The following is a 15,444-nucleotide window of genomic DNA, read 5'->3' as shown; positions in this document are numbered from 1 at the left end:
TGAAGCCATCCTCAAGTGTACTGAGCTGTTGCGTGAGTCAAACAATTACTGGTAGCACGGAAATGTAGGTTTCTCTGGGACTCTGAAACGGACATCCATCTTTCTGAGATCAACTAATCCTGTCTTCTCTCCTGACTGCTGCGACCTGGAGAGGACGAAGGAGGTTCACTTGCGGCGTATTTTAAGGGAATTTCTTCCTCTTCTCGGATGTGACTGAACTGCTGATGTCAGAGAGGAAAACTACAGTATACTCGGGTGTGTTTATGCACACAGAATCTCAGCTGATTTCAAACCCACGCACACACACACACACTTGAGTCAGATGAGGTGAAGTGCCACCCACCACTCACCAGCTGCTGGGTGGGAGTCAGTTGTTAATGACTATTAGATATCAGCAAGGGGTCTGGTTTCATAATGGCTAAAAAGTTTTGTTTGTCTTTTATAAAAACCCCGGGAACATCTTGAACCAGAACCTGTGGCTCCTGTAAAAACAACAGCAGATGAGTCACAACATATTTTCACAAGACGTTTATCTTCAGACTGACTTGTTTTCTAAATGGCTTTCACAGAAGACAGTATCCCAGTATACCTCATTGCAGTTCAGATAATTCACACAACCACTCCCACGTTACATCAGCTATTTTGGTTTACACCTCTATACCGCTCAACACTCATCAATCTATCCCACACAACACATGCACACGACGGACTGTCACGCACTCCAAGTCCAAGTCTCAAGTCTTTTACAGGGAGAATATAAACTCTAAATTGTCATATCAGCTCATTTTGTTTGTAAATTCAACCTCTCTGCCAGTGACATTGCAGTATGTTCCTACATACACTGGACTGTCCTTTCTAAGAGGACGTTTTGGGCAGTTTGCTGCACATTAGCCCGTGACTTCATGCGTGTAATATACTGTGTTTCGACAGTTTGAGTGGAGGGGGGGGCCGGGGACGGAGCGGAGGGCCGTCCGGCTGAGGACGCGCTAATAAGGTCAGCCAGACAGAGCAGCACTGCGGTGAAGCAGGGAGCCAGACCGGCTGGACGGACTCCCCAAGTGCACCTTGAAGGAAATGGCCCACCAAACTACATATTTGTGGTTGAGTGGGTAATGAAAACACATTTGCCCGTCACCTCACACACATTCAAACACACTCCCTGGTTGTGGAGTAATGGCCACGACAAGAATTCTCTTAAAAAAAGGACAGTTTCATCGTTTAGGTAGTTTTGAGTTCTGGTTGAAGTGGCACAGTCCCGCCCTTGTTAGGGCGGCAGTGGGACTGTCACCTCGCAGACCATCACGCGACCCAGTGGAGCGGAAGCTGGAACAGCGTGTACCAAAACAACACCATCACATCGACAGTTAGAGGAGACACTTGGCTTCTGTTTTGCATGGACAAAACCGATTAACTGTCACCACCCGACCTCAAATCCCATCCCACGCACTGCTGATTTAGTCTCAGAACAGCAGAACAAAGTGCATGCTGTCCTGTTATTAAAGGACAAACTATTTGAGAGCGGAGAAATATTTTTAATACTTATATCTCTCAGACAAAACGTGTGCATTTAATGGATCACATTCAGCAAGAACGGTTGTTAATATCAAACTACTGAGGGTTTTGTGACGACATTTATTTGACACTGCTGCCTCCTGTTGTTCAATTGCAGGAACAGCAAACATTCCTCGTCAAACAGAGAACTACAGGCTTACATTCAACCTGACAACAAATGCATCCTAATATTAAACGGCATCATAAACCATGTTGATACACGTTAAGGACCACTGACCGCTGAGTCCTGAGATGACTCCAGCTGCCCTTTGAGCTCGGCTAGCTGTCTCTCCATGTGGTAGACGTCTTCAGACATTTGCCTGAGCGAGTAAAGGAGTAAAATACTTGTGGTTTGTTCCCAAAATAACACGTATGTACTTGTTGGTATCCTCATATAGTTGCATTTATTTTTTGTTAACCTGTGAACTGCCTGGGCCCTGCTCAGTTGGCAGTGGAGGCGCTTGACGATGGCTTCATAGCGCCTGTTCTGGATCTGAAGGAGCGAAAACAAAATTATAATCCCGGCCTTCAGTCGTGATATCTTTCCTCGTGGTGTCTTATAGATGTCAGTCGCGTTGACTTCCTTCTTGCCTTACCTCTATGTCTTTCTTTATCTGAGTATGAGTCGCAAACTCTTTCTGCACTTGCTCTCTCTCCTTAGCGATAGTCTCCCTCCTCGCAGAGATCTCCCTCTTCAGAGCATCATTTTCACTCTGCAGAAAAGAAAAAGTAACAATTAACGTGATTTGTAAAGTCAATATAATATCAATATAATTCAGTATCATCCAGTTCTTTTTACTCCACCTTTGCCATTTGCACCGTGTTTCCATTTGGATTCTCCAAATCTTCCTTCAGCTCCTCTTTCTTCTGCGTCAGCATCCTGACCAGTGCTCTTTTCTCCTCCAGCTCTTTATGGGCCTCCGTCTGGCTCGCCGCATGCAAAGCAGCTGCTCTGTGACCCTCCATCTTGTTTCGGTAAGTGTTGAACCGCGCCAGTGCCATGCGAGCGTTCTCCTCCTTCTCGCTTATACTGATCTGGAGTTCTGTGTTTTCCTTACTGATGGCTGCATAGCGGTCATGCAGGACTTTGGTCTGACGCTCCAGGTGCTCCATCTCGCCCTCCAGCATGAGGAATTCCCTCACTTTAGATCTCAGGTCCTGCTCTGCCGTCTCACCTTTCCTCTCGGCATCTGAAAGAGTTGCCTGGATGAGGAACAAACCAAAATGTCCAAATCAGTGTCTTCTCTGCAAATATTCATTTGTGATATAAAGGCATTTGAAATAAGCAGGTAGATGAGATGAAAGAGAGGTCAATGTGTCTATTCCTTATAGTTGTATTGCATGGATGCATATTCCTTATAATAAACTATTTGTAAGTGCAAAAACTTCAAATTAAGTCAGATAATTTGTACCAAATGCACTTTTTGCACTATTACATTAAACCATACAAAATGTTGCCTCTGTTTTTGCTAAACTACTCCTGCATTTGTCATGTGTTGTGTGTTTCATGTGACTTTTGAACATACAATCACTTCATTTGTCACTGCTAATAGGAAATGTGTACACAGAATAATGTGGTTTACAAGCAGTGTTAGTTTGAGTCGATAATGAATTAATCTAGGGGTAAAGGTGAACCTGCAGGGAGATGAGTGTCTTCTGTTTCTCTTTCAGGGACTCGATCTGGGCAAAGCCATGTTGGCTGACATCCTCCACTGCCTTGGTTAATGAAAACCCACGTTTCTCCTGTGTTCCTGAGGGACACATAAGTATGTTTAACCAGCTGACTGTTCATGCAGTTAGCGATCACATTTAGAAAGCATTATAAAGCTTTGTTGGCAGCCAAGACGTTATGTCTATGTAGCTACATGAACCCATAGCTAATGGTGTAATGGCTCCAGTTAAACAAGCACACCAAAGTTAATGGCGAACAAAAAATAAGCTTAAAAACAGGTCTACAGTCAGCTAAAATCATGCTAGTTAATAATTGGCTAACAAGGTTATGCTAGTTAGGATTAGCCTATATTTATTCATTGTTAAATCACCTTTCATAAACTCGGTTGAACATCGTTTTATTGATTTATTTTATCACTATAAGCACGTCTAACTATAATTAATATCTTACCAGCTTCACTCTCTCTAAAGTTAACGGTAGACATTTTGACCGTCAGCTAACGTTACGTTTGCTAGCGTTAAAGCGGTTTAACCATTGACGTGTTAACTAGCCAAAATGTTAACGTTAAACGCTAAGCTAGGTTAGCTAACACTCCTCAAATTGATGCAATAATAACATTTGTATTTGAATGATTAAGCAACTGAGTTTATGAAATACAATTTATTGAAAAAAATAAGCCAACTATTAGCTAGCGTTAGTTAATTATATCAATGGGCCTAACAATAATGGGCCACTACATTTCCCAGAGTTCAATTCGCTTCCTCGACCTCGTTTATCTAACTACATCCGGTTACGACTAGCTACAGTAGCATTGATCTTTGACAGCACTTGTAAACACTTTAACAACACGTGTGTTAATTGTTTTACTGAACTCGTTGCTCTCTAAATGTATTAAAATGCTCGTTAATCGCTGTTTTCGACTGTGCTCTTTTTGTAGCCGTGTGGTTCACAGCAGCAGAGGAAGAAGAGCAGGATGGAGGACACCTACAGGACGCACCGGTCTGAAACATGTTTACATCACTCAGGTGCAACACTGGGGCACAGTAGCACCACGACGCCTCTATCACAGGGATTTGGGGGACTTGTACAAGACCGAGTCTGTTCAGCGGTATCTCCAGCAGCTCATGGAGGAGTTCAGAGACATTAGCAAGAAGTTACAGCACACATACCTCAGCGAGTCGGACAGAAAAGTGCTTCTGAAGAAGCACACAGAGCTGCTGCCTCTGGCAAACGAGTTTGAGAGGATTGAACAAGCCCTGAAAGACCTCGAGGAAGTCCTTTCACTGCTGCATAGTAAGTATTTGTTTCGTTTCTGTCAGTTAAAGCTGGCAAATGTTACTATTTGTCTTGACATTTTGAATTTAAGGTCTTAAACTGTATTAGAATGTGTTTCATGTAAATAAAGGTATTGCAGTCTGTATTATTAAGCACAGTTGACCTCCATGTTCTTGTTAAAGTCACTCTTAAATTGCAGATAGTATCAAAATATTTGAGAATGCTAATACCACGAGCTGCATTCCCTCCTGACTGCAGGTTCAGTCGGTTCCAAAGATGAAGATGAACAATTGACCCAGCTGTTGAAAGAGGAGGAAGCACACTTCTCCTGCAAGATTTTGGCCTCAAGGAAAGATGTACGAACACAAAAGCTTGATCAAATAAACGTAGAGATGTGTCATAAGGCAGTTAAAGAGTGGATCTTCTTTCTCTCCAGTTGGTCAAAGCGCTGGTGCCCACCGACCCTCTTGACTCCAGTAATATTCTGCTGGAGGTTGTATCAGGACGAACAACAGGAGGTACGAAAGAATGCAAACAGTTTCTTCTAACTGCTGATCAATAACAACATGCAGTACGTTTTCTTAATATCTGTTCATGTGGTTTCAGGTGACATCTGTCAGCAGTTCACCAGAGAAATGTTTGACATGTACCAGGGTTTTGCCTTTTACAAGAATTGGGACTTTGAGCGTCTGAACTACACGCCTGCTGAGTTTGGTAAGTCACATATGTGTCTGTGCTCTATTATTAATTATTTGAGCCTTCGCAGAGCCGTATGCACATGACCAGGGAATATTTTGACCTCAATACGGTTGGGAACAAGCGTATTAACTTGACTGTGGTTCTCAGGTGGTCTGCACCATGCAGCAGTGAGAATAGCTGGGGACAATGTGTACAGACATCTGAAGCATGAAGGAGGAACTCACCGGGTGCAAAGGATCCCTGAGGTGGGCCTCTCCTCCAGGATGCAGCGTATCCACACAGGGACCATGACTGTCATCATCTTGCCTCAGCCGGTGGAGGTACACTTTACCTTCTGCTTTTCATCAGTCTGTGTTATTAGCATGATTTAAAAAAATATCTCTCTTTTTTTTTTGTGCCTTGTGCTCGTAGTTTGACGTCCACATTGATCCAAAGGATCTTCGCATCGACACATTCAGATCTCGAGGTGCCGGGGGCCAAAGTGTCAACACCACAGACAGCGCAGTTCGCATCGTTCACCTTCCCACCGGTAAAACATGCCAGAGCAGTTCTGCAGCCACTCCAGACTAGAGACGGTTATGCTTTCATGTCTTATAAACGTCAGACACCCTTCAAACAGGTACAACAGCTGAATGTCAGCAGACTCGCTCTCAGCTGCAAAACCGAGACACTGCCATGCGTGTGCTGAGGGCCCGGCTCTACCAGAGCATGATGGGTAAAGAGACCGCGCAGAGGCATACAGCACGGAAGCAGCAGGTGAGTGAACTCCTCTTGAACAGGGAAATTGTAATATTCACAGATCCTTGTCTTTTTAAACTGTTTACTCCTGTGTCTTACTCCAGGTGGGCACACGTTCTCAGTCAGAGAGGATTCGTACTTACAACTTCAGCCAGGATCGTGTCACAGACCACAGGACTGGATATGTTACCAGAGATATTAAGGTAAGATATTAAGGTAGTGTGTTTCAAAATTCTGCATGAATCACAAGAAACCTGTACATTTTATGTTTGTCATTTTCAACCAGTAAACTTCTCGCAAAACTGATCTGTCGTGTCTTTATTTGTTTGCCTTTTTAAGTCAGTTTCTCATGAGTTTAAAATCAATGCCACATGCGTTGTGCTCCATGTGTAGGAGTTCATGAGAGGAGGGGAGGCTCTCCGTGATCTGATCGCTGATGTACTTGAGCATGCAGAGAGGGAGGCTCTTCTGGAGGTGGTGGAGAGCAGCAGCAGCCCGAAACCAGCGGAGTCTGGCCAATCTGCAGACTGACACTAAACATGCAGTATGCCATTTAGTGGATGGGGGATAAAATATACTTATTTATTTTAATATAAATATTAATGTAAGCTTGTGCAATAGTAACTGCAGTTCACTCATACTTAAGGTTTTTATTTTTCTAATAAAACTTTGAATAATGTATTTGTGTCATGGTAATTCCCTAAATAGTAATACATATTTATAAATGAAAAATACTTTACACTGCTTTAGGATTAACCAATTTCATATTCTTAGTTTTAAAACTGAGCTATAGTAAGTTAAAAGCTGCACATATCTTCTAAAAAATGATTATATATTGCTAATGCCAAAAATGTCAATTTCTTTCTTTTCATGAAACCTTTCATCATAAAGTGCAGTAAAGCTGACTTTTTACGTTGAATGTAAACACTGTTGTCGGTAAACATCCTTCATATCAGGGTGCGGTGAAACCACCTATCAGCTTTATACACACACACACACACACCAAAAACATGTCCCACCCTGCATGTGTGTGCCAGCTGACCAACAACCCCCACTATTTTTTCTCTACTCATTGATTACAATTAATATTGTTTCGCCTTCATACAGTTACATTTCAAAATCATAATTTATGTTTTCTGTATCCGGACGGTCATCATTTATTGAGATCACATGTTTCCATCTTTGATCTTGCTGCTTTATGAGAGTTTGACAATCAAATATATGTTTCCACAATGATAAGAAAAATACAAATATGGAAAATAGAAAACGTTATTAGAATAGCTGTATATAAGTAAATCTGCCCGTACCAGACAACAGGATGAAATGACAATATTGTATACATGAGATAAGACTAGAAAAGTGTTGCACACCTTCATGATGACAGATGTCCGTACAAAGAATGTGGATCGCGTCCAGTGGTAGACATTTTTATGATAAGAAATAATAAACATATTTTAAGCTTTTTTGAAGAAACAGCATTTTTTTTCATTCTCAGCTCAATTTGTCTTAAAAAAAGATGTGTGCATCTTATGTAAAGAAAAGAAAAACACTACCAATGCATTTAATATGCTTGAAAAATGTAAAAAAAAAAAAAAAAAAAAGTTCCTAGAAAGAGTTTGTGTAAAAGTCTTCCGCTGCATGACGTTTTTATGTATTTGGGTCAGTCGTCGTCGTCGTCTCTCTGTCGGAGGCTCCTGGATTTGCCGTTCTGCGTCTTGTTTTTCCTGAATGAAGCGGGTCCACTTTCCCCTCCGATGGATGTGATGATGCGCTCCCTGAACTTGGGCTTTGGCTCTCGCGGCAGCTCGGCAGGAGCGCTGGCGCTGCTGCTTCTGCTTCCCTCCACCTTAGGCAACTGTAGGTCCACCTTGGCACTGCAGAGGGAAGACAAAGAAATGGTCAGAGCTTTTTCAGTGCTGCTGGCACATGTATCAGGGTCTGTAGGCTACATATACAATCATTGGATCAATCAGCACTTACTATGGATCCTCCTCTTCCCGGATCTTTTCCCAGGTCCCATATGGATTGGCAGTTTTTGGCCTTCTGGCTTGTTTCTTCACTGGTGCCGCCTCTACCTTTTTCTCCTCTTCAGGTTCAGCCGTCGTGCGTTGGACCTCTTCCTCCTTTTTCATCTCTTCAGCCTCCTCTTTAGGAGCGTCATCACTCACTTTATCTTCTCCCTCCTTCTCTGATGGCTCGGCTTCTGCTTTCCTTTTCTGAAAACAAACGAGGAAAAGTGTGACGTCTGGATTTGTTATTTTTACACAGAATCTTGACGAGCAGAAGTTTAATTCCTCCTCTCACCCTGAAGCTGATCTCTGCAGCGTTGGACTGCTGGCTTTCTTGTTCAGGGACTTCAGGCTCCTGAGGTACCGGGGCCCCGCTGGACCTCTCCTCTCCTCCTGGTGGGGGCGGCTCCTCCTGACTCTCTCCCTCTTTGTTGGGCACAGTTCCAGGTGCTTCAATTGAAGGAAAGCCTGCTGGCTTCTCCCAACTGGTCTCTGTGAGGTAAGGAAGATAGTGCATGTGATTATCAGACAGTATCTCCATAAAGAAGATGTGGTAACAGAGGTTTTAAAAAATATTCCACCTCCAGTCCCTGAGTTGTAGTAATATGTATAACCATCAGGACTGACAGCTTCCTTCCATGGACAGCCTGAGGAGCTCTAAAGACAAACAATATTAACATATTAGCAAACAACGATTTGAAGTAAAATGTATTTACTAAAAATGCACAGAAACTATGACAATAAATATTAACCTCTGTCCGTCCAGGCTGTGCAGAGGCTGGGTTATCTCCCCGGATACCCTCTAGGTTTCCCCATTTAGATTCTGTAGTTAAAATACAACGACAACATAACGCCAAAACCAGGTTGGAAAGAGCCAGTGTGTATAAAAATAATATGGGAGTATGTTGGTTGTGTTTTCAAGTTCTTCTCACCTCCAGTTATTGTGTTGTAATAGTACATGTGTCCATCTTCTGTCCGTCCTTCAACCCAAACCTGAGCCTCTGTTTGGCCTCTGGACTTCCAGCTCGCTTTCGCTTGATTTTTCTGTTTTTTGGCCTGAGGTCCAGCCCGGGGTCCGGCCCGAGGTCCGGCCTGAGGTCCGGCCCGAGGTCCTGCCTGAGTTCCTGCCTGGGGTCCGGCCTGGGGTCCGGCCTGGGGTCCTATCTGAGGTCCTATCTGATGTTTTGACTGAGGTTTTGCCTTTGGTTGTGGCTGTGTAGTTACTTGGGCTGGTAATCCTAACACAAAAACATATATTTAAAGTTGTGAAAGAGCAGAAGCTCCTCCTGCGTAGGAACACCTTTACATATTATTTGAATAAAATGTCAAATTACCTGCCGACTCCCTTTCCATCCTCTTCAGATCTTCCTCATATGCCTTCAGCGCAGCCTCCTCCATTGCCGCAAACTCTTTTGACATACGTGCCTCCTGCTTGGCCTTATCAATGCTCTTCTTTTTAATCTGCAGGAGGAAAGATAAAATGAGACGAGTGGTAGAGGCTAGTAGCCAATAAAAAGAGGGCTTTAGAGTCGGAATGTAAAGTCTGGACCTTATCTCTCCTGCCAGTCCCGAGGACAGTGCCAACATGGGCATGTTTTTCTTAGCTGTGTATGTCACTGAGAACCGTCATTGATTACAAACACAGAAAGAGTAAATACATATGAAAGTTAATACCTCGGAGATCTTTGCAGCCACATTTTCTTTGTGATTCTTCCCTCTTTCGTGGAACTCGACGCTCTGCAGAGCAAAACAAACATGAGGCATTGGCATAATATGTGGATACAGTCTTCAGCAACATGAATCTTTCGGCCAACTCACAGGCTTATTGTCCGCGATCCAGCACTTGCAGTACTGGCAGAATTTCCTTGGTTGTGACTTCCAGTAATCAGCCCTGAAAATGCACAAAACTATCATTAATTATCGAAACAAGTATGAATCATATCATCTTTAGCCTGGACAGCTAACGCGGCTAGCTAGCTGGAGCTTTTCATGCTTCTTTATTCAACATTATATTATAATAATACACACTAAACTTACAGAACATTTCTCTGATTGTATCTCAATACTTACATTTCAAGCCTTGGCGGTTTAAAGTACGACGAATAGTATTTAAAACGAACCAAATAAAAAGGCAAACGCTTCCCACATTTCAGGAATGACAACAATGGCCGTTTGTGATGACGTCATCGCCAGTCGCCGTAGAGATGAGTCCTCGAGCTGATATATAAGATATTGAAAAAACACATTACAATTAAATATATATTTATATATTAGAATTGATACATACACATAAATGAATCAAAACAAGTTTTGATACTGATGGAGAGCTACGGTATCCGATTTGGTTTTGAAAGACGTTGGTTATCGGCTTGTTTTATACTTTATACGTTTTATACGTTTATTCTATTTCTTATTCTTCGGAGTTCTGCATACCGTCCCATATGGTCTAGCGGTTAGGATTCCTGGTTTTCACCCAGGCGGCCCGGGTTCGACTCCCGGTATGGGAACGACTTCTTTTAAACTCTTTCTAGGGCAAAGACTAAATTTAATTTATATAAAAGCTGACGATTTCATTTAACTGGAAACTATGTCACAAAACATGTACTCATAGACTTTGTTCGACAATTAAAGGAAATAAACGATGCAGCTGGACACAAGATCGTTAATTGTCCATCTCCCAAATATAGATTCAGCAGTATCTTTTGAAATGCTTGTGAGAACATTTTAATATCTAAAAGTGTATTTTGCATTGAACAAAAAAGCACAATAAATTCAGTATGAATGGGATATTATTCAAATAGAATAACTATAAGAGAAGAGCCAGGGCTATATCAAACTAGACAAAATATTATAAAACATACAGATATTAAGTGTCTATGTCAGTCGAATTAGAAAGTAGTTACATATTGCTCAACATCCTTCAGGAAAATAACAAAATATATTTTGTTCTTGCCAATATCATTGTCAAATTTATTATAACAAATATTTGTTTTCTTTCTTGGATTTTTGAAGAAACCAAACCCCACATTTCCCCTAATACTATTAAGTATTTAAAATGTGCTTTGAATATAATCACGGAAAGAGCCGTTCGTGTTTATGTCTTTTCAGAATTTCTCCATATAACATTTTTTGCTGTTTGTCACTGTTGGACCAGACTGGTTTGCGTCATCATTGTGCGCCAGGACAAATAGTGCGTAGAAGTCCGCGACGGACCACGCCCCCTCAGTCTCTCCTTTATCTTGAGCCGTTTTGCCGGTGTTTTGCCGATAATCAGTTTTCTAATCCAGTGGAGAAGCTCTCGTGCTGCCCATGAACGGGACCATGGCCGCGTGCTCACACCGGATAACGTTAGGGCCGTTGGTGGCTGCCATCGACCAGGGCACGAGCTCCACGCGGTTTCTGGTAAGAAGTGAAAGGTGTTGGAGACAAATGGTGAAATGTTACCATTCAGAATTCCATTTAAAACTATATCTTGCCATTAAAATGTGGCTAAACTCATTTATTTAATGATTATTGATACATCTTAGTCCATAGCAAGTATAGCAAAACACAAGTGTATTTAGTTTTTGCTCTCCAACTAGAAGGAACAGATGTTTTTATGTATTGTTCTGGCTGTGGCTGATAGTTAATTGGGCACCACAAGCACAAACTGTCCCACAAACAAGACACATGGTCACAGATTATGTTTTAATTGATCTGTGGCTTCTTATTAGAGCTTCTGCCATTTCTCTCTCTTTGAAGGTGTTTAATTCAAAAACAGCAGAGCTCCTCAGCCATCATCAGGTGGAAATCAAACAGAGCTTCCCCAAAGAAGGGTTTGTGTAAAGCTCTGATACAACTCCTTAAAGATTCTTACATAACTTAGAAATGTTTAGATCTGGATTTTTGTTCCCTTATTTTCAGATGGGTGGAGGAAGACCCCAAAGAAATTCTGCAGTCGGTGTACGAGTGCATGGACCGGACGTGTGAAAAGCTCACCCAGCTCAACGTAGACATCTCGAACATTAAAGGTATTCACTCACACGTGGTGTTTATGCTCCCCTGGAGACGTTTTCATTTCTTTCAAAGACGCGTTAACGATCTAAAATCTTTGAAAATTGTTGCTTGAATCTGTCCAGCTATAGGAGTGACCAACCAAAGAGAGACCACGGTTGTTTGGGACAAAGAGACTGGGGAGCCCCTCTACAATGCCATCGGTAATGTTGCGTTTCCATTCATCCTGGCACAGATGTGACATTCTTTAGTAAGGTAAGCGGTCTGGATGTGGACACAAACAGCAGATTGATTGATTTTTGTTTGTCCTTCAGTTTGGCTCGACCTGCGGACTCAATCGACAGTTGAACGTCTAATCAACAAAACTCCAGGAAAGAATAAGAACCACTTGAAGGTGAGCTACGCTCTGCTCTCTCTTGTTCATTCATCGTAATGCGTCATAATGCTGAGTTGTTTATTGTCGTCCCGCAGCATAAGACGGGGCTCCCCATCAGCACCTACTTCAGCGCAGTGAAGCTCCGCTGGCTGATGGACAACGTGGACGAGGTCCGCGAGGCCGTCGTGTCTCACCGCGCCATGTTCGGCACCGTGGACTCCTGGCTCATTTGGGTAAGCAACGGTTGTGTAGGTGTCATGATGGCGACAACCCGGAGCTGACGGGTGTAGAAACTGACTCTTTGTGTGTATTTCCAACAGTGTTTAACCGGGGGCAAGTCAGGCGGAGTCCACTGCACAGATGTGACCAACGCCAGCAGAACCATGTTGTTTAACATCCACACTTTGGACTGGGACCCAGAACTCTGCACGTACGACATCCGTCTGTCACTCAAAACACTAGTTTATAAATATGAATAGTCTGGAAATCATTCTGATGCCCTTTCCCGTCAGGTATTTTGGTATTCCCATGGAGATCTTGCCCCGAGTGAGGAGTTCTTCCGAAATCTACGGTCTCATGGTAAGCATGCATACGTACACAGTCAACCCTGCTTACAATCTTCCTACAACGAGTCTGTTATATTCCTGTTTTATCCTAATATCTTCACTGCTGTGTGTTGAAAGAGTGGTGTTCTGTTTTAAGTGCATGAAAGGTGGACTGATGAATTATTTTAGGCTTTTATCTTGTGTGCCATTGTCTCCCCTCTCTCACTGGTAGAAAATTTGTTCTAGCCGGGTAAGTAATACTCGCCATCACATCATTCTCCTCATCATGCACAGCATCCTGTCCTGCTTTTCTGTGGACACGCCGTCACACAGTGCATTTCCAAGATTCATGTGAAGGCTTATGCCTCCGTAAAACGTCCTGCAGCGCTGATAAATTCCCCAAAAAATAGAAATGTGCGCTACCTGCTCAGCAGCAAGCAGAGAAACGGCTTGATCACAGACATTTGGTCAGTGACAGGACCCAGCACCACACACACACACACACACACACACACACACACGAGTGTGTACATGTACGGTGTGTTGGAAATGTACTGGATGCTCCCCGTCCCTCATTGCTTCTGTGGTGGCATGTCAGCCTGACAACGTAAAGACATTTGAACAGTCCATCCTGTGAAAAGGAGTAGTGTGAACCAAAAATACAAGTAGAATCAAAATGCTCTTTTAATGTGACTTCAGCATTAAGTTCACAGTTCACTTATTAAACAGTTCATCTGTTCTTTTGGCAGAAATCTGGAGCTCTCTCGGGTATCCCCATTTCAGGGGTAAGTTCATCTCTAGTTTTACTTTCCAGCGTTTTCTCTCCACCTCAGTATTTGAGGCATTCAATGGCTCCACCTGATGGACTTGTGTGAATTCAACGCAGTGTCTTGGCGATCAGTCGGCAGCGCTGGTTGGACAGATGTGTTTTCAGGACGGGCAGGCTAAAAACACGTAGGTGGCTCTGTGTGTTTTTATTCTCTTCAGATGTATCGGTTCTGGTATCAGTAGTTTGATGTATTTTGTGTTTTCAGGTATGGAACTGGCTGCTTTCTCCTGCGAAACACAGGAGCCAAGGTACAATACAACATATTAGCATTTTAACGGTGACATCGGAGCACATTCTGCACACAGTGGCATTGTTCTTCTGTCGTTCGCAGCCTGTAATGTCTGACCACGGCCTTCTGACCACTGTGGCCTACAAGCTTGGTCGAGACAAACCTGCCTGCTACGCACTCGAGGTACAGCATCTTAAATACACTAATATTCCTTTCATTATAATCCGTATAATCAGTACTTCTAATCTCAAAAGATGTTCTTCCGGGTGCTTCTTGCCAGGGCTCTGTGGCCATTTGTGGAGCCGTGGTTCGTTGGCTGCAGGACAATCTGGGGATCATCGGATCATCTGAAGAGCTCGGTATGTGTATAGTTCTGACGTTTCTTCACTGATTACTTGAGTCTTTATATTTAAGGAAACACGGGTCGTGATGTCTGTTTATGTATTGTGATTTACTTTTGGTGAACTCTTTTCCCCTCTTTCCCGTTGCAGAGAAGCTGGCTGCATCGGTCGGTACATCCTACGGCTGTTATTTTGTTCCTGCTTTTTCAGGTCTTTATGCTCCGTACTGGGAGCCCAGTGCTCGAGGGTAAGTCCAAGATCTACTCCGCAGCGCAGCTAAGAATCAAATCATCGTCTGACGTTATTCACGCAGCCGTCCTCTCTGATTCACAGGATCATTTGTGGGTTAACTCAGTTCACCAATAAGAGTCACGTCGCCTTCGCTGCTCTGGAAGCTGTGTGTTTCCAGACTAGAGAGGTGAGCGCTCTCTGCTTCTCTAAAGTACTGCAGCCTGGCACATGATGCACAAGCTAACTGAATACTTGTGATATTTGTTGTGTTTGAATGCAGATACTGGACGCCATGAACCAGGACAGCGGCATCCCGCTGACTCAGCTCCAGGTGGACGGAGGAATGACGTCCAACAGGCTGCTGATGCAGCTGCAGGCAGACATCCTCTGCATCCCTGTTGGTAAGATGTCCATTCATGTCTTATCATGTTTGTTGGCTGTATTGCGACACGATTGTTCTTCTTATTGTCGTCCTGATTGTTTGCAGTGAAGCCGTCCATGCCCGAGACCACAGCTCTCGGTGCAGCGATGGCGGCAGGAGCAGCAGAGGGGGTGAGTGTGTGGAGCCTGAGCCCAGAGGACCTGAGTGAAGTCACCTCCGAGAAGTTCGAGCCTCAGATCAACCCCGAAGGTACGGTGAGCCGCCGCCGCTGTCTGGCAGAGACGCGTCCTCAGTAGCTGCCGCTTTGAAAAGTGAAAGGTCTGCCTGTGTGTTCTCAGAGAGCGAGTTTCGGTACGCTCGGTGGAAGAAGGCGGTTCAGAAATCCATGAACTGGGAGACGACGGAGCCCGTCTGTAATGGAAACGGTAGGAAGTTTAGCGCTCACTGACGAGCCAAATTCAGACTCTAAAAGTGTGTCGTTGAAATCTGTCTTTGTCACGGTGCGGTTGTTTTGTTGTATAACTGCTCTTCTCGCTGTTTAAATGACCAAAAGGTGAGACGAGTATCTTCAGCA

General features: G+C 43.5%; 4 protein-coding genes and 1 non-coding gene across 9 annotated transcripts in view; 3 read left to right on the top strand and 2 right to left on the bottom strand.

Annotated features, from left to right (window-relative positions):
• Positions 1-1,511: 1,511 nt before the first annotated feature.
• ccdc122 (coiled-coil domain containing 122) lies at positions 1,512-6,917 on the bottom strand. Of its 2 annotated transcripts, XM_076094539.1 has the most exons (5): positions 3,187-6,917; positions 2,356-2,754; positions 2,148-2,264; positions 1,971-2,044; positions 1,512-1,871 (listed from the first exon to the last, which is right to left on the bottom strand). In XM_076094539.1, the coding sequence occupies exons 1-5, from the start codon at positions 3,313-3,315 to the stop codon at positions 1,775-1,777; spliced, it is 816 nt and encodes a 271-aa protein (XP_075950654.1). In that variant the 5' UTR covers positions 3,316-6,917; the 3' UTR covers positions 1,512-1,774. The 2 variants fall into 2 exon arrangements, with proteins under 2 accessions (XP_075950654.1, XP_075950653.1); XM_076094538.1 differs by having other exon boundaries at positions 1,512-2,044.
• On the top strand, positions 4,002-6,614 carry mtrf1 (mitochondrial translational release factor 1). The gene is made up of 9 exons (XM_076094537.1): positions 4,002-4,516; positions 4,757-4,854; positions 4,935-5,016; positions 5,105-5,212; positions 5,345-5,517; positions 5,609-5,726; positions 5,817-5,953; positions 6,040-6,138; positions 6,329-6,614. Exons 1-9 carry the CDS (start codon positions 4,120-4,122, stop codon positions 6,464-6,466), a joined length of 1,350 nt encoding a protein of 449 aa, XP_075950652.1. The 5' UTR covers positions 4,002-4,119; the 3' UTR covers positions 6,467-6,614.
• Positions 6,918-7,061: 144 nt separating the features above from the next.
• On the bottom strand, positions 7,062-10,138 carry wbp4 (WW domain binding protein 4). The gene is made up of 10 exons (XM_076094536.1): positions 10,015-10,138; positions 9,763-9,835; positions 9,619-9,681; positions 9,279-9,405; positions 8,877-9,182; positions 8,697-8,767; positions 8,526-8,601; positions 8,240-8,436; positions 7,916-8,151; positions 7,062-7,809 (listed from the first exon to the last, which is right to left on the bottom strand). Coding segments are annotated over exons 1-10 (1,365 nt in total). The 5' UTR covers positions 10,017-10,138; the 3' UTR covers positions 7,062-7,595.
• A 241-nt stretch (positions 10,139-10,379) lies between these two features.
• Positions 10,380-10,451, top strand: trnae-uuc (transfer RNA glutamic acid (anticodon UUC)). The gene has a single exon. It is a non-coding gene; the product is annotated as a tRNA-Glu (tRNA).
• Positions 10,452-11,189: 738 nt separating this feature from the next.
• The window catches only part of LOC142952671 (glycerol kinase-like), a 5,267-nt gene continuing 1,012 nt past the window's right edge, over positions 11,190-15,444 (top strand). The window contains exons 1-20 of one of the 4 annotated variants that reach the window (XM_076094532.1): positions 11,191-11,346; positions 11,686-11,759; positions 11,848-11,954; positions 12,063-12,140; positions 12,252-12,331; positions 12,409-12,546; positions 12,634-12,743; positions 12,826-12,892; positions 13,091-13,108; positions 13,608-13,643; positions 13,745-13,812; positions 13,893-13,935; positions 14,019-14,099; positions 14,197-14,275; positions 14,408-14,504; positions 14,591-14,675; positions 14,769-14,889; positions 14,976-15,119; positions 15,209-15,295; positions 15,424-15,444. The exon at positions 15,424-15,444 is cut by the window's right edge and continues 66 nt beyond it. In XM_076094532.1, coding sequence (XP_075950647.1) covers positions 11,254-11,346; positions 11,686-11,759; positions 11,848-11,954; positions 12,063-12,140; positions 12,252-12,331; positions 12,409-12,546; positions 12,634-12,743; positions 12,826-12,892; positions 13,091-13,108; positions 13,608-13,643; positions 13,745-13,812; positions 13,893-13,935; positions 14,019-14,099; positions 14,197-14,275; positions 14,408-14,504; positions 14,591-14,675; positions 14,769-14,889; positions 14,976-15,119; positions 15,209-15,295; positions 15,424-15,444 — 1,627 coding nt within the window. In that variant the 5' untranslated portion in view covers positions 11,191-11,253. Of the gene's footprint in view, positions 11,347-11,685; positions 11,760-11,847; positions 11,955-12,062; positions 12,141-12,251; positions 12,332-12,408; positions 12,547-12,633; positions 12,744-12,825; positions 12,893-13,090; positions 13,109-13,607; positions 13,644-13,744; positions 13,813-13,892; positions 13,936-14,018; positions 14,100-14,196; positions 14,276-14,407; positions 14,505-14,590; positions 14,676-14,768; positions 14,890-14,975; positions 15,120-15,208; positions 15,302-15,423 lie in introns of those variants that run through there. The other 3 variants (XM_076094535.1, XM_076094533.1, XM_076094534.1) reach the window with 3 other exon arrangements.

This window comes from Anarhichas minor, unplaced genomic scaffold, assembly GCF_050575085.1.
Source record: "Anarhichas minor isolate MPS153535 unplaced genomic scaffold, ASM5057508v1 ptg000018l, whole genome shotgun sequence".
In the NCBI taxonomy this organism is placed as follows: domain Eukaryota; kingdom Metazoa; phylum Chordata; class Actinopteri; order Perciformes; family Anarhichadidae; genus Anarhichas; species Anarhichas minor.
The sequence above is the reverse complement of the archived record's forward strand: the minus strand, read 5'-3'. Positions and strand labels throughout refer to the sequence as shown.

What these genes read in the sequence shown, in the direction of transcription:
- ccdc122 (XM_076094538.1), bottom strand. Translation starts at nt 3,315, where the DNA reads ATGTGTCCCTCAGGAACACAGGAGAAACGTGGGTTTTCATTAACCAAG. An exon ending in ACACGGTGCAAATGGCAAAG is followed by an intron (nt 2,265 to 2,355) that starts GTGGAGTAAAAA and finishes TCTTTTCTGCAG; the next exon opens with AGTGAAAATGATGCTCTGAA. An exon ending in AGATAAAGAAAGACATAGAG is followed by an intron (nt 2,045 to 2,147) that starts GTAAGGCAAGAA and finishes TCGCTCCTTCAG; the next exon opens with ATCCAGAACAGGCGCTATGA.
- wbp4 (XM_076094536.1), bottom strand. An exon ending in GATGGAAAGGGAGTCGGCAG is followed by an intron (nt 9,183 to 9,278) that starts GTAATTTGACAT and finishes TTTTTGTGTTAG; the next exon opens with GATTACCAGCCCAAGTAACT. An exon ending in CTGCAGAGATCAGCTTCAGG is followed by an intron (nt 8,152 to 8,239) that starts GTGAGAGGAGGA and finishes GTTTGTTTTCAG; the next exon opens with AAAAGGAAAGCAGAAGCCGA.
- mtrf1 (XM_076094537.1), top strand. Translation starts at nt 4,120, where the DNA reads ATGCTCGTTAATCGCTGTTTTCGACTGTGCTCTTTTTGTAGCCGTGTG. An exon ending in TTTTGGCCTCAAGGAAAGAT is followed by an intron (nt 4,855 to 4,934) that starts GTACGAACACAA and finishes CTTTCTCTCCAG; the next exon opens with TTGGTCAAAGCGCTGGTGCC. An exon ending in ATGTTACCAGAGATATTAAG is followed by an intron (nt 6,139 to 6,328) that starts GTAAGATATTAA and finishes CTCCATGTGTAG; the next exon opens with GAGTTCATGAGAGGAGGGGA.